The sequence below is a fragment of the Drosophila simulans genome, chromosome 3L, assembly GCF_016746395.2.
Source record: "Drosophila simulans strain w501 chromosome 3L, Prin_Dsim_3.1, whole genome shotgun sequence".
NCBI lineage: Eukaryota > Metazoa > Arthropoda > Insecta > Diptera > Drosophilidae > Drosophila > Drosophila simulans.
In genome coordinates this window covers 9,879,822-9,899,066 of record NC_052522.2, presented here as the reverse complement: position 1 = coordinate 9,899,066, position 19,245 = coordinate 9,879,822, and the positions used below count along the sequence as shown (strand labels likewise).

Below are 19,245 nucleotides of genomic sequence, written 5' to 3'. Positions count from 1 at the left end.
GCTATAATTACTAAGAGACTTTCCCTAAAAAGTTGTTATGCAGTTGTAATGAAAAGTCTTAAATAAGTTTAGACTATTTAAAACGTTCAGTATTATACCACTTATTTTCTAATTAAGTCTCATATTCTTCACATAAATAAATTTAAAATATTTTATAACACATATCTTGTAAGGACATTCCTGGACCACCATCATCGCACCTTAAACGTTTATTTCCGGTTTGCTCAGTGTGCTATTTGGAAATTGTTGCAGGCGCTAAAGTTGTACGAATGCGTGGGCTGTCAATTTGATGGGTCCGGAATGGAATGGAATATCTGAACACCAGCCGTACGATATATAAAGCCATAAACTGCCGCAAGTCAAACATCTTGGCGAGAGATCTGTGTCGTCCTGGAAATGATAAGACTGTGCAAGCAGTGGCGATGGCAATTGCAATAGCAATAGCTATGCACCACAAACTATGGCCACACAAGTCAAAAGTCCGTGGAACAGTAGTTATGGCCAAAGTCGGGTGATGGATGGCAGCTGCATTGTTTGCTCTAAGACTTGCCCGATGACTTGGCACTGATAATGGCTTATGAATGCCAGGCAATTGCGTCATGTAAACGAGCATGGTGGGCGTGGTGGCCAGACGCATGACGCCCATTTTACAACCGCCCTTCGGCCTTTAACATGTGCCGCCCGTCGTCGTCGTGGGAGGGCCACGCCCACTGTGTGTTGCTGCAACGTTGTCGACTGCAGCAAGCTGCAAGGCGTTGAACAACATGACGCGCTGCGATAGCGATAGCGATTGCGAACTGCTTGCTCCTGCCACTGTGCCGCCGCATGCCAGCATGCACTGCGAGAAAAGGGTGCGCAATTAATAAATTCAATTTTATTACAAATAGAACTCAGCTATCTACTATTCACTATTTAGTTTTTACAGATAAAAATGCTATAAAATAGGTTTAAGAATTGAACTACACTTTATTCAAGTTTTTTGTTAGAAATGGATATGTAACACATATCAAGCTTACTGTAACTTAATAGTTTTTGCTGTTTGTATACCCTGTAATTACAGTGTAGTTGGCATACCGCCTTTGATGAGCCCGGGCCAACGGCATCAGACGAGCTATCAATGTTGTTGTTTGTGGCCCTGCAAGTGTGTGTCACTGTGTGTGTACTTTGCCAAGTTGATGTCTAATTTAACGCTATCGTAAAGTCGCCAGCGTTTGCTTTCCCACTCACTCACATCGCTAACTTACTTACTCTTTCAGCCGTTACTTCTATGGCATAAGGTTGTATATGTTATAATTCATTAGGGCTTCAAGCTAAAAGTACTAGCTTTCAGCTTTTTTAGATAACCAGCTAGACAATGAACTCATTACTACGACTTCGAATCACCTGTAGGTTGGAATAAATCTAAAATAATTTGAATAAATATCTGCGTTTCTAGGCAACTGCTTGAAATGATATTGTCAAGCACAGGGTATCTGTCAGCCGAGCAAACTTCTCTTGTCCGTCGCTCTCGTTCAGTGCTGTCAATGTGTCAGGCAGCCCAAAATCGAGACTCGTTCGGGAAATGGTGAAAAACACATGTAACTGCAAATCGTTATCGTCATCGCCGGTATTGTTGTTGCCACTGGTTTTTCCCCACTCACATACTCTCACAGTAACACACACACAGACAGAGGCAGACATTGTTTCGGCAGTTAGCACATGTGTGAGTCCTTGTTGCAGGACGTGTAACGAGGAAGTGTAAGTAAAATGTACATAATAGTTGGCATGACTGTTCTGTTTGCCGCAGTGCCACTGACATAAGATGCAATGATCATTTGTTTGTGCAAGCCTGAAATGAAACCCATCACTTGTTGTTTGCTTTATCGAAGCGTCTGGTTCCTTAACATCAAAGTATGCCTTCATTGTAAGCAGCACAAACATTAATATAAATGCTATTATTATTATTACTAAAACGGTATTTTTCGATGGCATACAAAAGCATTCGAATTAATTGGCAATGAATAGCGTTTAGAGGCAGAGATATTTGGCATGCTAATATGAATATTAGGCTTAAGTGTTTGAATTGCATAAATAGTTACCAAATTGATGGTTCCATCTAAATGAGCACAAAGCTATAAATCATTTAGCTTTATGCTGATCTGTAAAGTGTTATTTACTAAGCTCATACAACAATATTATCAATGGGACTCCATTCATAAGGGCTCCCAACACGTTTTTCCAAATCGGAAAATTCCCATTACCTATGACCGTTGTGATAAAGACCCTTCAGCTCATATAAACTGCACCCATTGACCCAAGTTCCAGTCCAAAGTTGGCAAGTCAATCCATCACTCCCTAACATTCCCTTTATCGCACGAAAGTCTCAAAAATTTGTTCCTATGCCTCGGGCAACATTTGTCATCTGCTCAATAATTGTCAACAGACAAAACAAATTTGCATGTTCAAATCTGAGTGTGAGTGTGTGTGTGTGCGAACTTTGCCCATGTTTGGACTAATGTCTTGCCAAGTGCCCGAAAATGTTTTTCCATTTATAAGGAAACAGACTCAATTTAATTTCCCGTTGAGTTGACAGGAGGCAGCAACAACAGCAGCCCATACAAAAAGTTGCAGCCATTTGAACTATATAAATATACGTAGGCTTAGCACGGAAAAACTGTTAATCCTGCAGACAAACTGACCCAAGGACGAGACCCATTTACAGGACCCAAATTTCCTTGACCCTTTTTTTCGGGTTGAGCTGAACGAATCTGCATATTGCCGTGTTAATCCTACTTGGGAATTTATAAAATAAATTATTTACTTAGGTGGAGTCCAGCAGAAAAACATCACTGAAAAATAACCCAAACATCAAATGAGAGATGAAAGAAAGGTGCATAGTTTCGAGCCCAATGTAAAGTGTCCTACAGGCTTTAAGTTGGAAGGACTCCATGAGCTTGCGTAGCCAGTCCAGATCCCGCTGACGTGGCCAAAATGAATTGCACTTGATTGTGGCAGCACAGGTGGAATTGCCAGTGCAAAGTGCATCGTTAGCCAGAATTTACGTGGCACGTTAACACACGTCTGCCAAAAGCAAGCCACCTAAGCCAGCATCCCCCCAAACCTTAACCCTTGACCCGTAACCCTTAACCCTTGTCCCGCCACCTGTTCCTCGCACAATTTATGCTTGTGAATTATGAATGGAAACGGCGTCTTGGCCCTCTTTTCCGCTTTTTTGTGTGGAATTTATTTGATAGTCAGCTGCAGAAAATGCTCTCGCTCGCCGGTGTTTTTTACTTTTATTATTATAAATTCATATGCGTTGTCGATTAATTTTCATTTTCCCCTCATTTCTCAGGGCCCTCGCCAGTGCCATTACTTATGCTGTTTTTAATTTTCTGGGTTCAATGCACGTGCCACGACCCCGAAACGAATCTTTGGCATAAATACAAACTACAATGGGAACAGTAATCTACAAGGGTTCCGAAACCGCCCATCCCGAATATTTTTGGGAATCCTTTTGGCCAGATGACGGCAGAAGTCAAAAGGGCTCGGATTACTCCCTTTGAAAAGGGAGTCCGTTTAATGGAATATCCATACGTAGAATGGTTTTTAGTTTGGGATGCTTAAGCAGATGAAATAGTATAGCAATAAACTCGAGCCCTATTGGATACATAATATTACAAAGATTCCGAGTTGTTTATAGCATTTAATTTGCCGTGCATCATAAATATTTCTACTGCCTAATTTTTAAATATATTGCTTCATAGAATATATTCCGCGAAATTAGGTAGCCGATGGCCGATTTAATGCAACTCAAGCACGTGCACTCGACTGCATTAAGCAGTCAACTGTTATCAGTGAACTATAATTCGACGACACCCTTGAGTGGATCCCCTTTCCCGGCGGATAATTCAATTCTCGATGGCAATCCATTTTGGGCAGCAATGTAAATGATTATACTCCAGTTATTCCCACTCCTTGTCGGCCCGAGGGCAAACATTCCTCTCGGATTCAAAGCAATTTTCCATTTGGCTTTCCGCTTTCATTTGAGCAATCAAATAAAAATCCCAATGTAAGCCTTTTTTTGGCAGACAATCGCAAGAGAGGCGCCCAAATTGGCAAATCCCAGTTGAAATACAACAATAACCGTCTCTCCTTCATTTTTTCTAGATTTCATCTTGGCTGTGTAAATATTGCTCCTTTTGCTTAGGCGAATTGCCTTCTGTTTTTGGCAAGCGGCTTTTAAATGTTGTCTTTCGCAGAATTTGTGCCCCATGAGTTATGCGATTGCTCTTCATTAGATTTATCCGAATGTATATGGTCCTTGGAGTAATATCGCAGCCAGCTGGATGTATGCATTATCATATTGAGTTCCTTTTACGGCTCGACAGCAAATAAACACGCAACCAGCACCCAGGGACCTCTCCACCGGCTCTTTAAATGAAAAGTCATAAAAAGGCACAAAGGATAATGCGTTTTTAATGGCAATGAGTTTGGCTTTTCAGCCCGACGCGTTTTTTCGGCTTTTGACGGGTATAAAAAATACAAACAAAACAAGCCAAACGCCGAATAAAAATCCCCAACAAAATGAAACAGAAAATTTATTTTGGATATGCACAAAAGTTCGCTTTTCCCTTTTCGCTGCGCCCAAAAGTTTACGAGCTTATTTAATTAATTTTTCTTGAGAAAAAATAACCCTGTGTAGGTGTGCATTTTTGCAAGTGGCAGGAGGGTGAGCGCATCCTTTTTTTCAGGAACCCATGCCACTCACCATGTGTTGATTAAGCGCATTCACTTGACTTTATTAACACGGAAATAAGACTGGCAAAAGCTGCGGCCGGCGTCTGGCAGGATGTGCCAGGATGTGGTCCGGGAACAGGTCCTGAAACCACTAAGCGCTACACTGGCATACATTCAACTTTACTCATCTAGGCTGCACTCAAATATTAAATGTTTTTAATACATTTTACAGGACACAAAAAATTAAAATATATAGAAATATTAACAAAAAATAATTTTTAAATAAAATAAAATAATATAATAGTGTGCGCAATATGATGTCTTGTTCTTCTAAAAATAAGAAGTTGATTTATTGAAATTAATAAAAAATCCATTTGTCTATAGTTATAATTTTTGAAATTTTTATTTTATTTATAAATGTATTTTATTGTTATTTTTTAAAAGTGAACAAAGCGTGTTGCAGGCGATTGTAATTGTTGTATAATTATTCAAAATTACGCTGAAAAGTTCGCGTGACTCACTCACATGGCAAATGACTGCGAGTGAAAGGAGCTGGCCGACAGGCAATGGGTACGTTGGCATCCCGGGCACGTGACTACTCATAAGCCATTAGCCACCGGCAGAGATGACCCGCGACAGACAGCCGCTCCTTCTGGCATTTAGTGCCCCGTGTCCTGGACGAGCCGTCTTCCGCAGCTCAGCGCAACTGGCCGATGTCCTGGCCAGTTTGGATTGTCGCTGGTAATTGTTGACTAATTGAGCCGGGCAACGGAATCGAAGACCCGGCGTCGTGTCAGTGATTTAGAGCCCGCTTAGCAGTTCGGACATGTGTCGACTCTGTGGCTGCTAATGAGCTGCAAATCGTGGCCTTGCGTACGTGCACGAGTCCTTTTTGGACGCACATCTCTGGTCAGGATGAAGGATGCGTAGGCGTGTCTCAAATGTCATGCACAGCGGACTGATTAACCCATTCATTTACTCAGCAAAGTTGAGGAGAACTTCTGAAGTTTTAAGAAATTATCTTGTTACTACATAATACCATATTTACCTTTCTGTAGCTAAATTGTTTGTGAGTATATTATTTGAAAGTTGAGAAAACCATAACAATTAAGTGCAACAACTAACCAGAAAATTCACATTTATTTGATTTCAATAAACAAAGGAAAACCCCCAGAGCGTGAAAAACTCCAACTTATTAAATATTTATAAAGTGATTAATTTCATAAGTAGGTACAAATATTTTGTCTTGAAATGACTTCTCGTTCCACCAGTCAAGACTAATTAAAACTGTAATTCTATAATTTAACCACTTAGAGAGCACTTAAGCTATCACCCCATTCCTTCAACTTAAACTGCCAACTATTGGGACATTTTTATTGGTTTTCCAGGGAAATGCATGGAAAAAACGGCAAATTAAACTGAACCCGTATTTAAGTGTGCCAATGGCAATTTCGACGGGGTCTAATTTCAGTTTTAGTTGCTGTCCGGTCCGACATCAAACAAAAACGAAAAAGCCCGTAACTGTTGACCAACGACTGTTTTGGTGGCTTTTGGCCGCTTTCACTTTTCGCCGCTCGCTTTTCCACTTTCCACATTCCACTTTTGATTCGGAAGGGCAGCAGCCGGGATTGTTATGCAAATGGAACGCACTGAAAGAAAATCAATTAACTAAAGCAAACAAGGGGCGTGGCCGAACACAATGGCCCCCTGCTCCCTGCTCCCTGCTCTCCGCTGTCCTTCCGTCCTGCTGTCAAACGATGTTTTCGGGTGTGGGTCCGAAAATTAATTAAACCTCATTTGATGCAATCTTTCAGCGGGCCTAATTCAGGGGTCCATTGCCAAAATTCGAATTCGAAGCAGCAGCTAGGGCAGCAGCAGCAATTAGGCCCAAAATCCACAAGCGTATGGAATTCCTGTCGAAGGATATTCACAGGGAATGGTGATGTTACGTTATGTGTTTGAGTATGTGCGTGTGTGGGTTAGTGTGTGTGTGTGTGTGTGGCGTTATGTATATGGCATGACTGTCATTTGCTTTATGCACACGACGAGGAAATATTCATGATTGCAGTTAACAAGGACAATTATGATTGATTTATGGCCCCTGCCGCTGCTGTGGGCCATGGCCATTAGTGTGGGCCAGCTTTATGGCAGGTGTGATAAAAGTTATTATCCCAGGATACGCCAACTTCGAGTTTGAGTGGCTCGTTAAAAGTGAAAGCAACTAAGATACGCCGCTAAATTAACATTGTAAATGTCTTGTATTCCAGCGAAAACACAACATTTAATTAGATTAGCCATATGAGCGCGTAAAATGGCGTCTCAGCTATCAAAAGAGGCGACCAAACTCATTTACATTTTGTATCTCGCGTTAAGTTTATCAACCTTTATGCCCCAAAGCTTTTGTTATTGCGTATGCAAATGAGTTGGCTGGGCTGTTCAGCTCGCTTTAATTATGGCAAATCTCTTGGGAGTTTGTTTAAATGAATCAAGTTCAGGACTTAACCGAAGATCATTGACCCCTAATAGTGCAGCATACTCGCCGCATAAATATTCATTCACTATTCATTCCATTCGAGGGCTGTGAATAATTAAAATCCAAATTGTTTTCAATTATTTTGCAAAAACTATAAAGTTCCATTCGGTCGGTTGTGCAATGCAGCAAATGAAATGCCCCATGGCAGGGGACAAATAAAATATACGATTGCCATCCGGACAGGTGCAACAAAAAGAAGTGCTTTGCAAAAAATAAATTACCAAAATTGTTTGGCACTCTCTGCAAACATAATGCAATTTTAATTGCAAACAATGTTTCGTTTAAGTTCGTACTTACACACAGGTATATCGAGGGGTTTCCAATTATATACGAGTATATATAAAATCGGGCAGGACTCATAATTTGCGGCTGGCGAATCCTTTTTGGGCCCGGCAACCATGTCGTTGGCCGCAATCGATGTCGTTTATCTTCTGATTTGTTGCCAAACGAAGCAAAACAAATCACTTGCCTGAACGGACCGATACAACAACTAAATTTCAGAGCTCCTGCCGCAAGAAGCTGCAGCTTTCCAAGGCATTTTTCCGCTACTCCGGCTACATTTTTCGGTCTTCCCAGCTCCAGCTGCTGTTGCGAATGAATTGTAGCCATTTTTCAGGCATCTTTGCCAGACTCGTGACGTCGGACTCGTCGACGTTCCGCTGGAAAGGACAAAGGCAGAAAAAAAAGCTTGGAATTTGTGACGCCTCCGCCTCGTGTTAACAATGAAAGTGTGCCACCACGCCCCGCCCCGAACAAAAGGTACAAATGTCGCTGAAATTTATTAGCTTGCATTAAGCGACACAAGGACTCGTCGGGATATACACCATATATTAATATAAGAGCTGTGTGTGCCGCAGCAATTGTATTGTCTTTCTGGCTTCGGGTAAAGTGCACATTTGTTGTCTTCTTTATTTCGGGCCAGAAGTTAATCAGGATTTTTGACTCATCCTCGCACGCACAGATAAATTAATTTGTGCCCCGGTTTCCTTGACATTTTATTGAAATTTGCATAAACATAATTTCCGAGAGGCCGTCAGTAAATCTCTAGGAAAAACAAAGCACTACAAGTTGGGTAAACATGCAGTAAGAAAAACTCTATTATTTCACTACATTAACTGACGATTTATTGCTTATGGCAGGCTGAGGGCCCGAAGGCTATGCGATTCAATGGACACGAACATCGAACATCGATGGGCCAAAGTCAAAGTTTCTGGGGAAATATTTACTGAAAAGTTGGCTAAAACTTGAAGGAACCCCTTAAGTCAGCAGGTGAGGCCTTGTCCTTGGCAGCACTTTTCCTTGCGCGTCCTTAACTTTCCCCTAATTGAATGGGGCTTTGTCTTGGGCCGGCTCATGTGTGTATCCTCTGCAGTCACCGCATCATAAGGCTGTCATAATATGCATTTTAAATTACGTGTGCACACGCGGCGTATGCGCAATATGACGAACAACAGCCGCCGCAAATTTCCTTGCCACACAGCCAGTCTGTTTTCTCTCTCATTTTTACATTCCGTAGGAGCAGAGAGAATTTTCTGCACGATGCGAGCCCACTTGGCTTTTGTTTCTAGCCAAGTTTATGTTATACAATTTTCGTTTCCATTTCCTCTTTTGGCACGGAGCTCGTAAATCTTTGAAGAGGCGGGCGGGAAAAAATGGAAAATTGCCCATTTTGCGTTGGGCCATAAAATGGCAACAGATCAATATAACATTTATTTATATTTTCGCCCCAATGGTCATAAAAGTGTTGCTCCATTCGAATGATCGACGGATGGGCTTGCTCTAATTAAAATGTGGGTGAAAAATCCAGTCGATGGTAACGAGACTTCCAAGTATGCCTCGTGGATTTATGGTCTGCAGGCAGCCGGATGTGTCACTTGGCAGCTCCTACGAACTCCAAGGAAACTCCAAAGGATCGCACAGGACTCTCTGCGCCCTTGCCAGTCGGTATTTATGTAGCGATAAAATTAAATTTATTTTAACGCCAGCCAAAGGTGTGCGCACATAGTCAAACACTATCGCCAACTTGCTAGCAAGTTCGGTTCGAAAACTATCCCTTCTTGGCCAGGAAATCGCTGGAATCGCAGGCACAAATGCCGGGAAAAGCGTCTGCGATAAAAGTTTCTGCGCCATTTTCCACCTTTCTTTATGTAGATGTGGCCGAGTGTTTGTGTGCGCCTGAGTGCCTGCTTTTTTTGGGCATACGCACGAGTCCGGTGCTCCGCCAGTCGCAAACAGTAATGCAGCCCATAAACCAGGCGGCAAATGCAATGATATTGCCAATGGTCGTGGCCGTGTTTAATCTGCCAGCCGGAGTTAATATGCCTGCCGCAATGCAGTGGCAGACGTACTGCAAATTGGAGACTGGTACTGGGTTTTCCCCCATTTTCTTGCCAGTCGGCAGAAATTTTCGCTTAGCCACGAAACTGTTGCCGAAAATTGATGCAAATGTCGCCATCAGATGTGATATAAGCTGGTAATATTCACTGGGGCAGCTAGGAATTTAAAGTTGAATGTTATCCAATTGAAAACTTAAATGTGTAGTAAGTTCAATACGTAAGACTTATAAATCATTACATATAACAATAATATTTGTTAAGCCATAATGTTCAGATAAAAAGGCAAGATAAGCGCGTCAATTAAAAGCCCGCAATCAGTTAACAAAAACGCGAATTGAAAAAATATTATTTTATAGTGCACTATATACCTAAGTGTACTTCACCGGATAATTAGTAAACGTACTAGCATAAACAAGTGTTTTTTTATTAAGGCAATAAACAGAGGGAATTGCAAATTAAATTTAAATAAATAATTCAAAATTGTTCTTATTCTCGCAATCTAAAATTAATGCTCATATGGCTGCTGGGTAAAAGTAGATTGGTTAGCTCTGCCCAAAAAGAATTATTTACGTAACGTTTCGTAAGCTCAGCTTTTTCGTAATGAAACCCTCAAAGTTTCCTTCGTCACCCAATTAATTTCAGCAGTATGCCATTATTCTGCAAAATGACATATCCATATCGCATCTAGCCCCAGCCATGTGTGTAAACTAAGCCCCAATTATTTACTACTATAAGCAAACTTTGATTAGCTATCGCTTACACTCCCCGTCGATGATTTATTTCGGCCGAAATTTTGTTAATTAAAACTCTTCACTTCACTGCGGGGAGAAGCATATTGATTTTCGCTGTTTGGATTGATGGGTGGTGCTACTGTCGATGACTTTATGGTCACGGCCATAACCACAGTTATGGTTATGGATTTGCGGTGAGATAAGCTGATAAACGATCCCATCTCGACCCCTTATAAATAGAAGTGGATAGTTCCGACACCGCGTAAATGAATCGGAAATGTCACCCAAGAAGTGTGAGCCGCCGCCCGAGGACTCGCTTGCCACCACTGAAAAGGCCACCTTTCTTCGTTTGGGCCACAAGAACCATTCCCAATGGACCGCGCTCGGATCAGCATCCTTCATCCTAATCTCTGGAGGAATGAGTTTGGCATGGGGAGCCGGATTCGCCGTTCACTCCGCCCATCGGGATCAACTCCTGCAGACCGTGCACATGCAAGTCGCCTGGTATGCAACTGCCGTGCTTGGAGCCCTTTTTGAAGCATTTTATACTCACCGATTGCCACAGCAGCCCATTTATGTGAGTAGACCGGAGAAAGATATTTAAAGGGAACTTCTTAAGAATCTTTTGTTTATACATCAAGGTTGTTTTGTAATATTTCACAATTCCTGCAATAGTGGTAAATAATTTTGAACAAATAATGAACACCCTTGCCATTGCAGATTTTTAGCTCCATCTTGGTTATTGCTTCCGGAATACTGTTCCTCGCTTGGCCAGAGTGTCCAGGTGCCATTATAGCCGCCCGGTATCTAGATGGATTGGCCAATGGTCTGGTATTTGTTCCCGCCCTAAGTACTGTGGGCGAGATTTCTGTGAACGAGATACGTGGACTTTTGGCCTCCACGGTGGAGCAGCTCAGCTTCAACACCGGCATCCTGATGCAGCTGATCTACACGGCCGTGTGGCAAGTGGACTGGAACGTGGCCATTGTGGCGGATCAGGTCCATGGAGTGCTATCCATAGTCTACGGAGTTATAGCCCTGGCTTTGGCCCTAACTCTCTGTGTGGAGTCACCTGTCCACCTGTTGATGCGATCTAGTGAGCAAAGGGCGTTGGTTGCCCTGAGGCATCTTCAAAGGCCATACATGGTGACCAGTGAAATGCTACTGAGATTGGATGAACACAAACAATATGTGGCCACCAACAGGGAAATGTGTTTAGGAGCGAGTCTGCAGAAAGGGTATCCATCGGTTCTGAAGCTGCTGGCCCTTCGATTGTTGGGAGTCCTGTCCCTGAACTCCATCGTCTGCAGTGCTCTCTACGAAACCGGCAATCAGTTGGTTAGCTGCTTGTATGCATGGCCTTTTGTGGTTTTCGGGCTGCTCCGATGGGGCGGATGCTTCTTTGCGGTGCTTTTGATGGACACCACAGGCCGGAAGAAACCAACACTTTTCGGAATCTTCTCCACCGGAGCCTTTGCCATTGCATATGCCAACTTATTTGGCCGAACACCTCACATGATCACCGCCTTGGTGATGCTCTTCAGTCTCCAATTTTTCGCGGGACTGGGACAATGTGCCTCGGCGGCTTACCTCACTGAAGGCTTTCCTCTGCGAATAAAACCACATATGGTGGCTGTAGTATACATAACGGAACAAGCCGCACGACTGCTCCTCTGCAGTTTTTTACCATCGATCGCTGAAATAACAGCATACTTTCACTCCCTGGGAGGACTTTCCATGGTGTGTTTTCTTCTCGGAATCTTCTGCCTGCCGGAAACTAGACTAGTTACTTTGGCAGAAGCACAGCTCAAGTTTTCCAAGTGGTTCAACAAGGATTTTTAGGTATTAGTGGGAAGGGGGAAATAAATGTTTATAAATGTTGTTTTAACAACAATAAAGAATGCATTTTCCCTTGTTTTAAACAGAAGGAATGATAAGCGCATTAAAGTAGTAGTAGTTTATGTAGTTTTTGATAAGAAAGTTTTAATTAGGTTCGATAACGACCAATTACTATTGGCACACCCGCTGAGTGAGTTAGTTTAGTATTGATCATAAAAAGATCAATACAGACAAGAACAATATCCATGAGTCGAATGGACCCAAATAATCGGACAGGGTCTATGACCACAGTTTCAGGAGGGGAAATCCAATATATAATCCAAAATAATCTTATCTAGCCTGGTCAAAACGTGGAAATTCCCGGAATACTTTATTGAAGCCCTGGCTAAACATCCTAGCAAATCCATCCATCCGAGCAAAATCGATTTCGATAGTTTCAGGTGGTCTTGTCACAAAATACAACCATTTAGTTCCGCCTTTTATTGAAATCTGGAAGGCAGTATTGGACTTATTCGTCAGAAATAAAAAAGCCAAAAGATAATAATTTTATTCTGAAAAATTATAATTCTTGTATTCTAAAAACATACAAAAAAGTGACCTTGACCTCGAGCTAGAAAAAAATATATTTCGTAAGGTGGGCCGTACTTGGGACTCAGTAAAAGATATAATGATAAATAAAACAATTCACGCCGAAAATATACCATTTAATGACCTCTTTTTTCTTAATGACTTCCTTTTAATTATGGCCAACAAATAAAACCAACACAAAATTCCCAGAAACAATCAATATCAGTAAATACATATATGATATTAAATGACAAATATAAAGCATTAAGTACTCAACAACAGTGACAAATAGGGATATACAAAAATCATACCTTTTTGTGATCTTTACTTTATTAAAATTTGTAAACTTAAATTAATCCATGCACTTTAAATAACAAATATTCTCATAAAATTTTTATCTGAGCAATTAAAACAATTTTTTAATAATTATATGGCGACTATGAAAAGTATGAATCAGGCCTAATAACGGACTTTGGCGCGGATGACTGATCATCCAACAGAAAAAGCAGGGGAATAACCGTTCTCCGTTACTTGAATTGCGTTTAATTGCCCACACATGCATCGAAAGGGTTGTGATCTGAAGAGAGTTGTATATACCACATATGTACATCATAAAGTATTATTCACAAACATTGCGATAATCGTCCTTATCGGGCACGCGTGTAGTAAGTTTTGAACCATTTACTGAAATAGATGCCGCCCCCTAGTGATAAGGGGTTGAATCCGCACTTGATTATCAGTTGGGCAAGGCTCGATAGCAGCGCACATAAATATCATTTGGCCAGCCCCCGTATTAGCCAGTTTCAAATCGACCTCTACCGGAGCAGGTTGTCTTCGTAATAGAGTGAAAAAGATACAAAGCATTCGGAAATGCAGAACGATAAGTTTGCCCCACCGCCGTTGGCCATGCAAAACGACAAGTACCCGCCGCCAATAGGCTTCTATCCTCCACAAGGACAGCCAGGATATCCACAACCATCAGCACAGCCAGGATACCCTCAGCCAGGGCAGCCGCAACACATCACACCGGCGGAGACATACGGACCACCACCACCGCCAATGCCACCGCGGGATCCACACACCAGAGTGGATCCACCAGGAGGATGCTTTCAGCGCAACCAAAAGAACAAACCTCAATCCAATGCTGTGGGCGCAGGTGAGTTCAGTTCATTAGATCGATCAGCTTAGTCACCTACTGATGAGTTGACCACGAGGTTAATCTAATCTCTAGTGTTGGAAGTACGAATCTGTTACCCAAGTAGATTATGATGACGATGACGTAAGTGCTAGTAGTCAAGCATTCGAATTTAATAATTTTAGTACTACGACACATTAATCGAACGGCATATACTAGTGATTTATGTTTCCATTAAAATCAGTTGTGATTGAAAATACTTAACTATATTATATTTTTATTACATAGATTCGTTAAAAATTTTATAAGAAATAGTAGGGGCGTTTCGACCCGAAAAAGTAAATATGTATTTTCTAGCTTAAGATCAGTCCCTGTCCGTATAAACGTGGAGATCTCGGGAAGATTCTATTTATTTATTTGAATTAAACAATTATGCAGACAGCTGCTGAAAATTTCACAATAGAGATTAAAATTTGACACCAATCCTTTGACAGACCTAAATCTATATATTTGATACTTTTTCAGCTGGTCTCATCTTTATCTCTGGAGGTATGAACATAGCGTGGGCGATTGGGTTCCGAGGACCAATCTATTACCAAACCACCAAGCACAATTACATTGCCTGGTTCATAGGCGCAATTATTGGAGCTTTGGTAACGATGGCGCTGACCAACAAGGTGGCCAAAAAATATATTCTGGTAAGCGGAGCAAGCCTTTTTGCACTGTAAGTTTTTATTGATCAATTCCTTTTACGCACAGCAATTTTCTTCAGTGTTGGTGACCATCGGTGGATTGGTTATTGCCTGCACCCACCATAATGGAGCTGGAACCACGGCAGCATGTTACCTCGATGGTATTGCCAATGGTCTGGTATTTGCCCCATTTATGGCCTTGGTCGGAGAGATCTCGGTTCCCTATATGAGGGGCATGGCCAGTGCCACCTTGGAGCAATTGTGCTTTGGAACCGGTATACTTCTTCAGATCATTTATGTGTCGAGTTGGACATATTCTTCGTATATGACATACAATGATTTTACGTCCGAGAATATGAAAGGTGTGCTGAGCACAATCTACGGCGTTTTGTCCCTTATTATGGGCTCATTTTTTACCATCGAATCGCCGGTTCTGATGCTGGCCAATAACGAAGAACAGGCGGCCATTGACGCACTGCGTCGGCTACAAAAGCCTGCCGTGCTAACCGAGGAAACTTACGAGCTGCTGGCGGAGCATAAACGCTATTTGGCCTACAACAAGAACATGTCAAAGGGTGAAAGCATTTCCAAAGCGCTACCCACCTTCATGAGACTTGCATACCTGCGCGCCCTGAATGCGATGAGCATCTCCAGCTTTGTGGTCATCACTTATTCCCTTTCGATCATAGTCTCCAACGAATTAGGAAATGCGAACGCCTTGTACGTAGGATTCGCCTTTTGCCGTTGGTTGGGATCCCTAATCCCATCCTTTTGCATGGAGTCCTTGGGCCGAAAGAAGCCCGCGGTCTTTGGCCTGCTCGTAAGCTGCGGCTTGGCCTTTGTCGTGGGTTCACAGTACAATTTGTATACGTATATGAGCCAAGTGATCGTCTTGATAATGATCTTCGAGCTCTTTGCGGGTATGGCCTTCTCTTCCAACTCGGCCTACCTGACGGAGGCATATCCCATGGGAGTTAAGCAGCACTTTATCGGCTTAACTTTCATCACCGAAATATTTGTCTTCCTCATCATAAATGTCTGTGACTTCAATGTGGCTCAAGGATACAACTACTTCTACGTCATGGGAGCCATGTACCTGGCGGGTGTCATTCTCGGAGTCCTTACACTGCCGGAGACAAGGAGAATGACCTTGCAAGGTGCCCAGGAGCAGTTCAATAAATTCGTTAACTTCCGCTTTTAATGTTCAAAGGAATTATAGATTAATAAATCGACTATTAAAAGAGGTCAAAGGCCTCTGCATTCCTCATAACGATACTCACTGTTTTTAATCATTCAGACTGGGGAATGACATAATAAAAAATTATTTAGTATAAATTATTTGGCGCTTCTTTTCTCGCTTTCCTATTTTTCAACCTAAGTCATAATGCTTTACAACAGCCATATAAAAAGTTATTATCTCAATACTACCGTATGATAAGGTGATGAGACATTCACAACATTTTTTTGTGGGAAGGCCGATCCCAGCGTAATAAATTTAAAGCATATTAGCATTGGTAATAAAATAGCATTAAAATTGGAAAGCACCTTTGAAACGTATGGTAAGCTGATTAAACTGTTCTTAAAAAAAGCCAAATCCGTTCAAGGTTCTTGTAGTGGCAATAATACCTACGAGCACGCTTTGATACGGCGCCCTGCTATTATCGCCATTTGCAGCTTATCAATAACGTTTTGATTTAGTATTGACTAGGTGTCTTTCTATTTGAAGGGAATTTCCAACGAACTGGTATTTGCTCCTATATGACTACCATAGCCGAGAATACCATCGAACTTGTATGCTAAAACCATGGGAATCTTCTGGCGTATCATATTCTCCATTCAAATGGATCCATTAAGCAGAACATAAGAGATATAAGTATTATTAGACCGCAATCAATGCCGTCCCATGTCCCCTCCGCCTTTTATTATCAGTTGGGGAATTCTCGATCTTGGTGGAGAGCTTGTGGTCTTTCTCTCGTCGACGAATCAGATGTTAACCGACCTTCAAATATGGAGTCCTGGCAAGGACGAAGGACGCCAAGTTTGCTTTATTTCACCACAATACGAATTTATTTTATTCAATAGAAAATACGTGCCAAAAAATAATGGGGAAGTCCCACAGGGAAGCACACTATCTCAAACAATGACTAAGTGTCTTGACCAAACGACTAATATCATCAGTTTGTATAAGCATTTTGATACTTTAAAAAAAATATTCAGAAGTATAAATTTATCGCTTAAGATCATTTATTTCAATGAAAAGCACAAGCTGTAAATTTTATAAATATATTATATTATAAATTATTATACTTTTTATTTAATATCATTATAATATTTTGAAAGCCAACAATATTTGACTCCCCCTTAAAGTTCAAATAAACGCAAATTATTTTTCTTTTATCTTTATATGACATTATTTTAATATTATTTATAACTAATTAATTGGCGTTCAAATGGTTTTCCCACCTTTTAAAATTACTATCTTAACACTACTGTTTGAAGTGGCAATGAAATATTTACCAACTTTTTTCGAGGAAAGTGATTCAAAATGAGCTAAGTCCGTGGGAGGCACCTTTTAGTGGTCAATAAAATGCGCGACTATGCTTTGATAAGAGGCCCCGCTATTATCGCTGGCCATTTGCAGCTTATCAATAACGAAGTGATAAGCTGTGTACCACTCAATTATAATTTCGGTCCCATGGCAAATAGGTAATTCTACAGTTACAGACATTCCGTCAACCAGTTCGAAATTGGCCATTTACTAGGACGGTCGAACCACGAACAAAAAATGGGAAACGACAATTTTACACAACAGGATCCTCCGCCGATGGGTTTTGCAACTGCACCACCACAGCAGGGATATCCACAGCAAGGATATCCACATACTGCATTTCCCCAGCCTGGATTTCCACAACCAGGATACCCCCAATCGAGATATCCTCAGCCGGGACATTCCTGGAACCCTCCGCCACCACAGTTTGGATTTTCAGGGTACCCACCGCCACCCCAACAAGGATATCCCCCACAGTTCTACGGTGCACCACCAGGATACGGATCACCACAAGCACCACTCCCTCATAATCCGCCCCAGCAAACCATCACGGTAAATAACAGTTGGTACAGTCGTAATCAGAAGAACAAGCCACAATCTAATGCTGTTGGAGCAGGTGAGTCAAAGAAATATAATTTTTAAAGTATATTAAAAGAATATTATATATATGTGTTGTAAATACCAAATTAAATACTGTTACTGTTTTATCTCCAGCGGGTCTCATTTTTGTCTCTGGCGGTATGAACATTGCGTGGAGCATTGGATTCAGTGGAGTTATCTACTATAAAACCACTGAGCATAATTTTGCAGCCTGGTTCATTGGTGGCATTATAGGAGCTGTGCTCAGCTGGTTTCTCATAAACAAAGTGGCCAAGAAGTACGTGTTGGTAAGTAATAATAACAAAATATAAAACACTTCAACAATTACTTCAATAACTAGACCTTTGCAAACAGATCTTCAGTTCGATTCTGGTGATGATTGGCGGAATACTGACTGCCAGTACGAAGCATAATGGCGATGCCACGTTGGCGGCTTCCTATCTGGATGGAATCGCCAATGGACTGGTGTTTGCTCCATTCATGGCCTTGGCCGGAGAGGTATCAGTGTCATATATGAGAGGAATGGTCTCAGCCAGCATCGAACAGATGTGCTTTGGGTTAGGAATCTTCCTGCAGATCATCTACACCTCCTCGTGGAACTCAACGGCTTACCCTTCGTATAACTCCTTCTCGGCGGAGAATATGAAAGGAGTGCTGAGCATTATATATGGATTTTTGGCCCTGATTATTGGCTCACTGCTATGCATCGAGTCTCCAGTAATCATGCTGGCCAAGAACAATGACGAACAGGGAGCTATTGACGCACTGAGACGACTCCAGAGGCCGTATACCTTGACCAACGAAACCTTCGAGCAGCTGGCGGAGCACAAGAAGTACTTGGCCCAGAACAAGGAACTTTCCATGGGTCAGAGCATCGGGCAGGCGCTGCCCACCTTCATCCGACTCGCTTTCCTTCGCGGTCTCAATGCCATGAGCATTTCCAAATTTGTCATGATCGGCTTCTTGTATTCACTTGCCAGTCCGTTTGGATATGTATCCTTTTCGGTGGGTTGGTTCATTGGATTCGGCATTTGCCGCTGGATGGGAAACTTTATAGCCACGTTCTGCATGGAGTCCTGTGGTCGCAAGAAGCCCACACTTCTAGGACTCATCGTTTGCAGTGTCATGTCCTTTGTGGTGGCAGCCCAATTCAATATCTTTTCTTATAATACCGGCAACGTCATAATGTTATTGGTCTTTGAACTGTTTGCCGGTATCGCCTTTACAGCCACATCGCCTTACCTTTCGGAGGCCTTCCCGCTGGAAGTTAAGCAGCACTTCATATCCTTCACCTTCATTGTCGAGATGCTTGTCTTCATTGTGTTGACCATGATCAGATGGAGCTTTACTGGCGGAGCCAACTACTTCTATGTCATGGGAGGACTCTATCTGTTTGGCTTCTTCTTTGGCCTCGTTTGCCTGCCGGAAACCAGAAGGACCACTTTGAGGGAGGCCCAGGATAAGTTCAGTAAATTCATCAGCATGGGTTTCTAGTTGGTGGAATACTTCTTTTACCGCTTTAGTCATTTCAAAGATAATAAATAT

General features: G+C 41.9%; 4 protein-coding genes across 5 annotated transcripts in view; 3 read left to right on the top strand and 1 right to left on the bottom strand.

The window, feature by feature from the left end:
- LOC6737519 (kin of IRRE-like protein 2) overlaps nt 1-19,245 on the bottom strand; it is a 228,628-nt gene that overhangs the window by 96,533 nt on the left and 112,850 nt on the right. The gene's annotated exons all lie outside the window — the stretch shown is intronic.
- Nucleotides 10,300-12,539, top strand: LOC27208797. Its single transcript, XM_016184350.3, has 2 exons — nt 10,300-10,896; nt 11,040-12,539. Exons 1-2 carry the CDS (start codon nt 10,597-10,599, stop codon nt 12,159-12,161), a joined length of 1,422 nt encoding a protein of 473 aa, XP_016031320.1. The 5' UTR covers nt 10,300-10,596; the 3' UTR covers nt 12,162-12,539.
- LOC6737524 lies at nt 13,489-15,802 on the top strand. The gene is made up of 3 exons (XM_016169813.3): nt 13,489-13,881; nt 14,386-14,558; nt 14,620-15,802. The coding sequence occupies exons 1-3, from the start codon at nt 13,596-13,598 to the stop codon at nt 15,751-15,753; spliced, it is 1,593 nt and encodes a 530-aa protein (XP_016031319.1). The 5' UTR covers nt 13,489-13,595; the 3' UTR covers nt 15,754-15,802.
- LOC6737523 lies at nt 17,253-19,217 on the top strand. The gene is made up of 3 exons (XM_002084323.4): nt 17,253-17,716; nt 17,815-17,987; nt 18,055-19,217. The coding sequence occupies exons 1-3, from the start codon at nt 17,338-17,340 to the stop codon at nt 19,192-19,194; spliced, it is 1,692 nt and encodes a 563-aa protein (XP_002084359.2). The 5' UTR covers nt 17,253-17,337; the 3' UTR covers nt 19,195-19,217.

What these genes read in the sequence shown, in the direction of transcription:
- LOC27208797 (XM_016184350.3), top strand. Translation starts at nt 10,597, where the DNA reads ATGTCACCCAAGAAGTGTGAGCCGCCGCCCGAGGACTCGCTTGCCACC. An exon ending in TGCCACAGCAGCCCATTTAT is followed by an intron (nt 10,897 to 11,039) that starts GTGAGTAGACCG and finishes TTGCCATTGCAG; the next exon opens with ATTTTTAGCTCCATCTTGGT.
- LOC6737524 (XM_016169813.3), top strand. Translation starts at nt 13,596, where the DNA reads ATGCAGAACGATAAGTTTGCCCCACCGCCGTTGGCCATGCAAAACGAC. An exon ending in ATCCAATGCTGTGGGCGCAG is followed by an intron (nt 13,882 to 14,385) that starts GTGAGTTCAGTT and finishes ATACTTTTTCAG; the next exon opens with CTGGTCTCATCTTTATCTCT. An exon ending in TGGCCAAAAAATATATTCTG is followed by an intron (nt 14,559 to 14,619) that starts GTAAGCGGAGCA and finishes TTTTACGCACAG; the next exon opens with CAATTTTCTTCAGTGTTGGT.
- LOC6737523 (XM_002084323.4), top strand. Translation starts at nt 17,338, where the DNA reads ATGGGAAACGACAATTTTACACAACAGGATCCTCCGCCGATGGGTTTT. An exon ending in ATCTAATGCTGTTGGAGCAG is followed by an intron (nt 17,717 to 17,814) that starts GTGAGTCAAAGA and finishes TTTTATCTCCAG; the next exon opens with CGGGTCTCATTTTTGTCTCT. An exon ending in TGGCCAAGAAGTACGTGTTG is followed by an intron (nt 17,988 to 18,054) that starts GTAAGTAATAAT and finishes CTTTGCAAACAG; the next exon opens with ATCTTCAGTTCGATTCTGGT.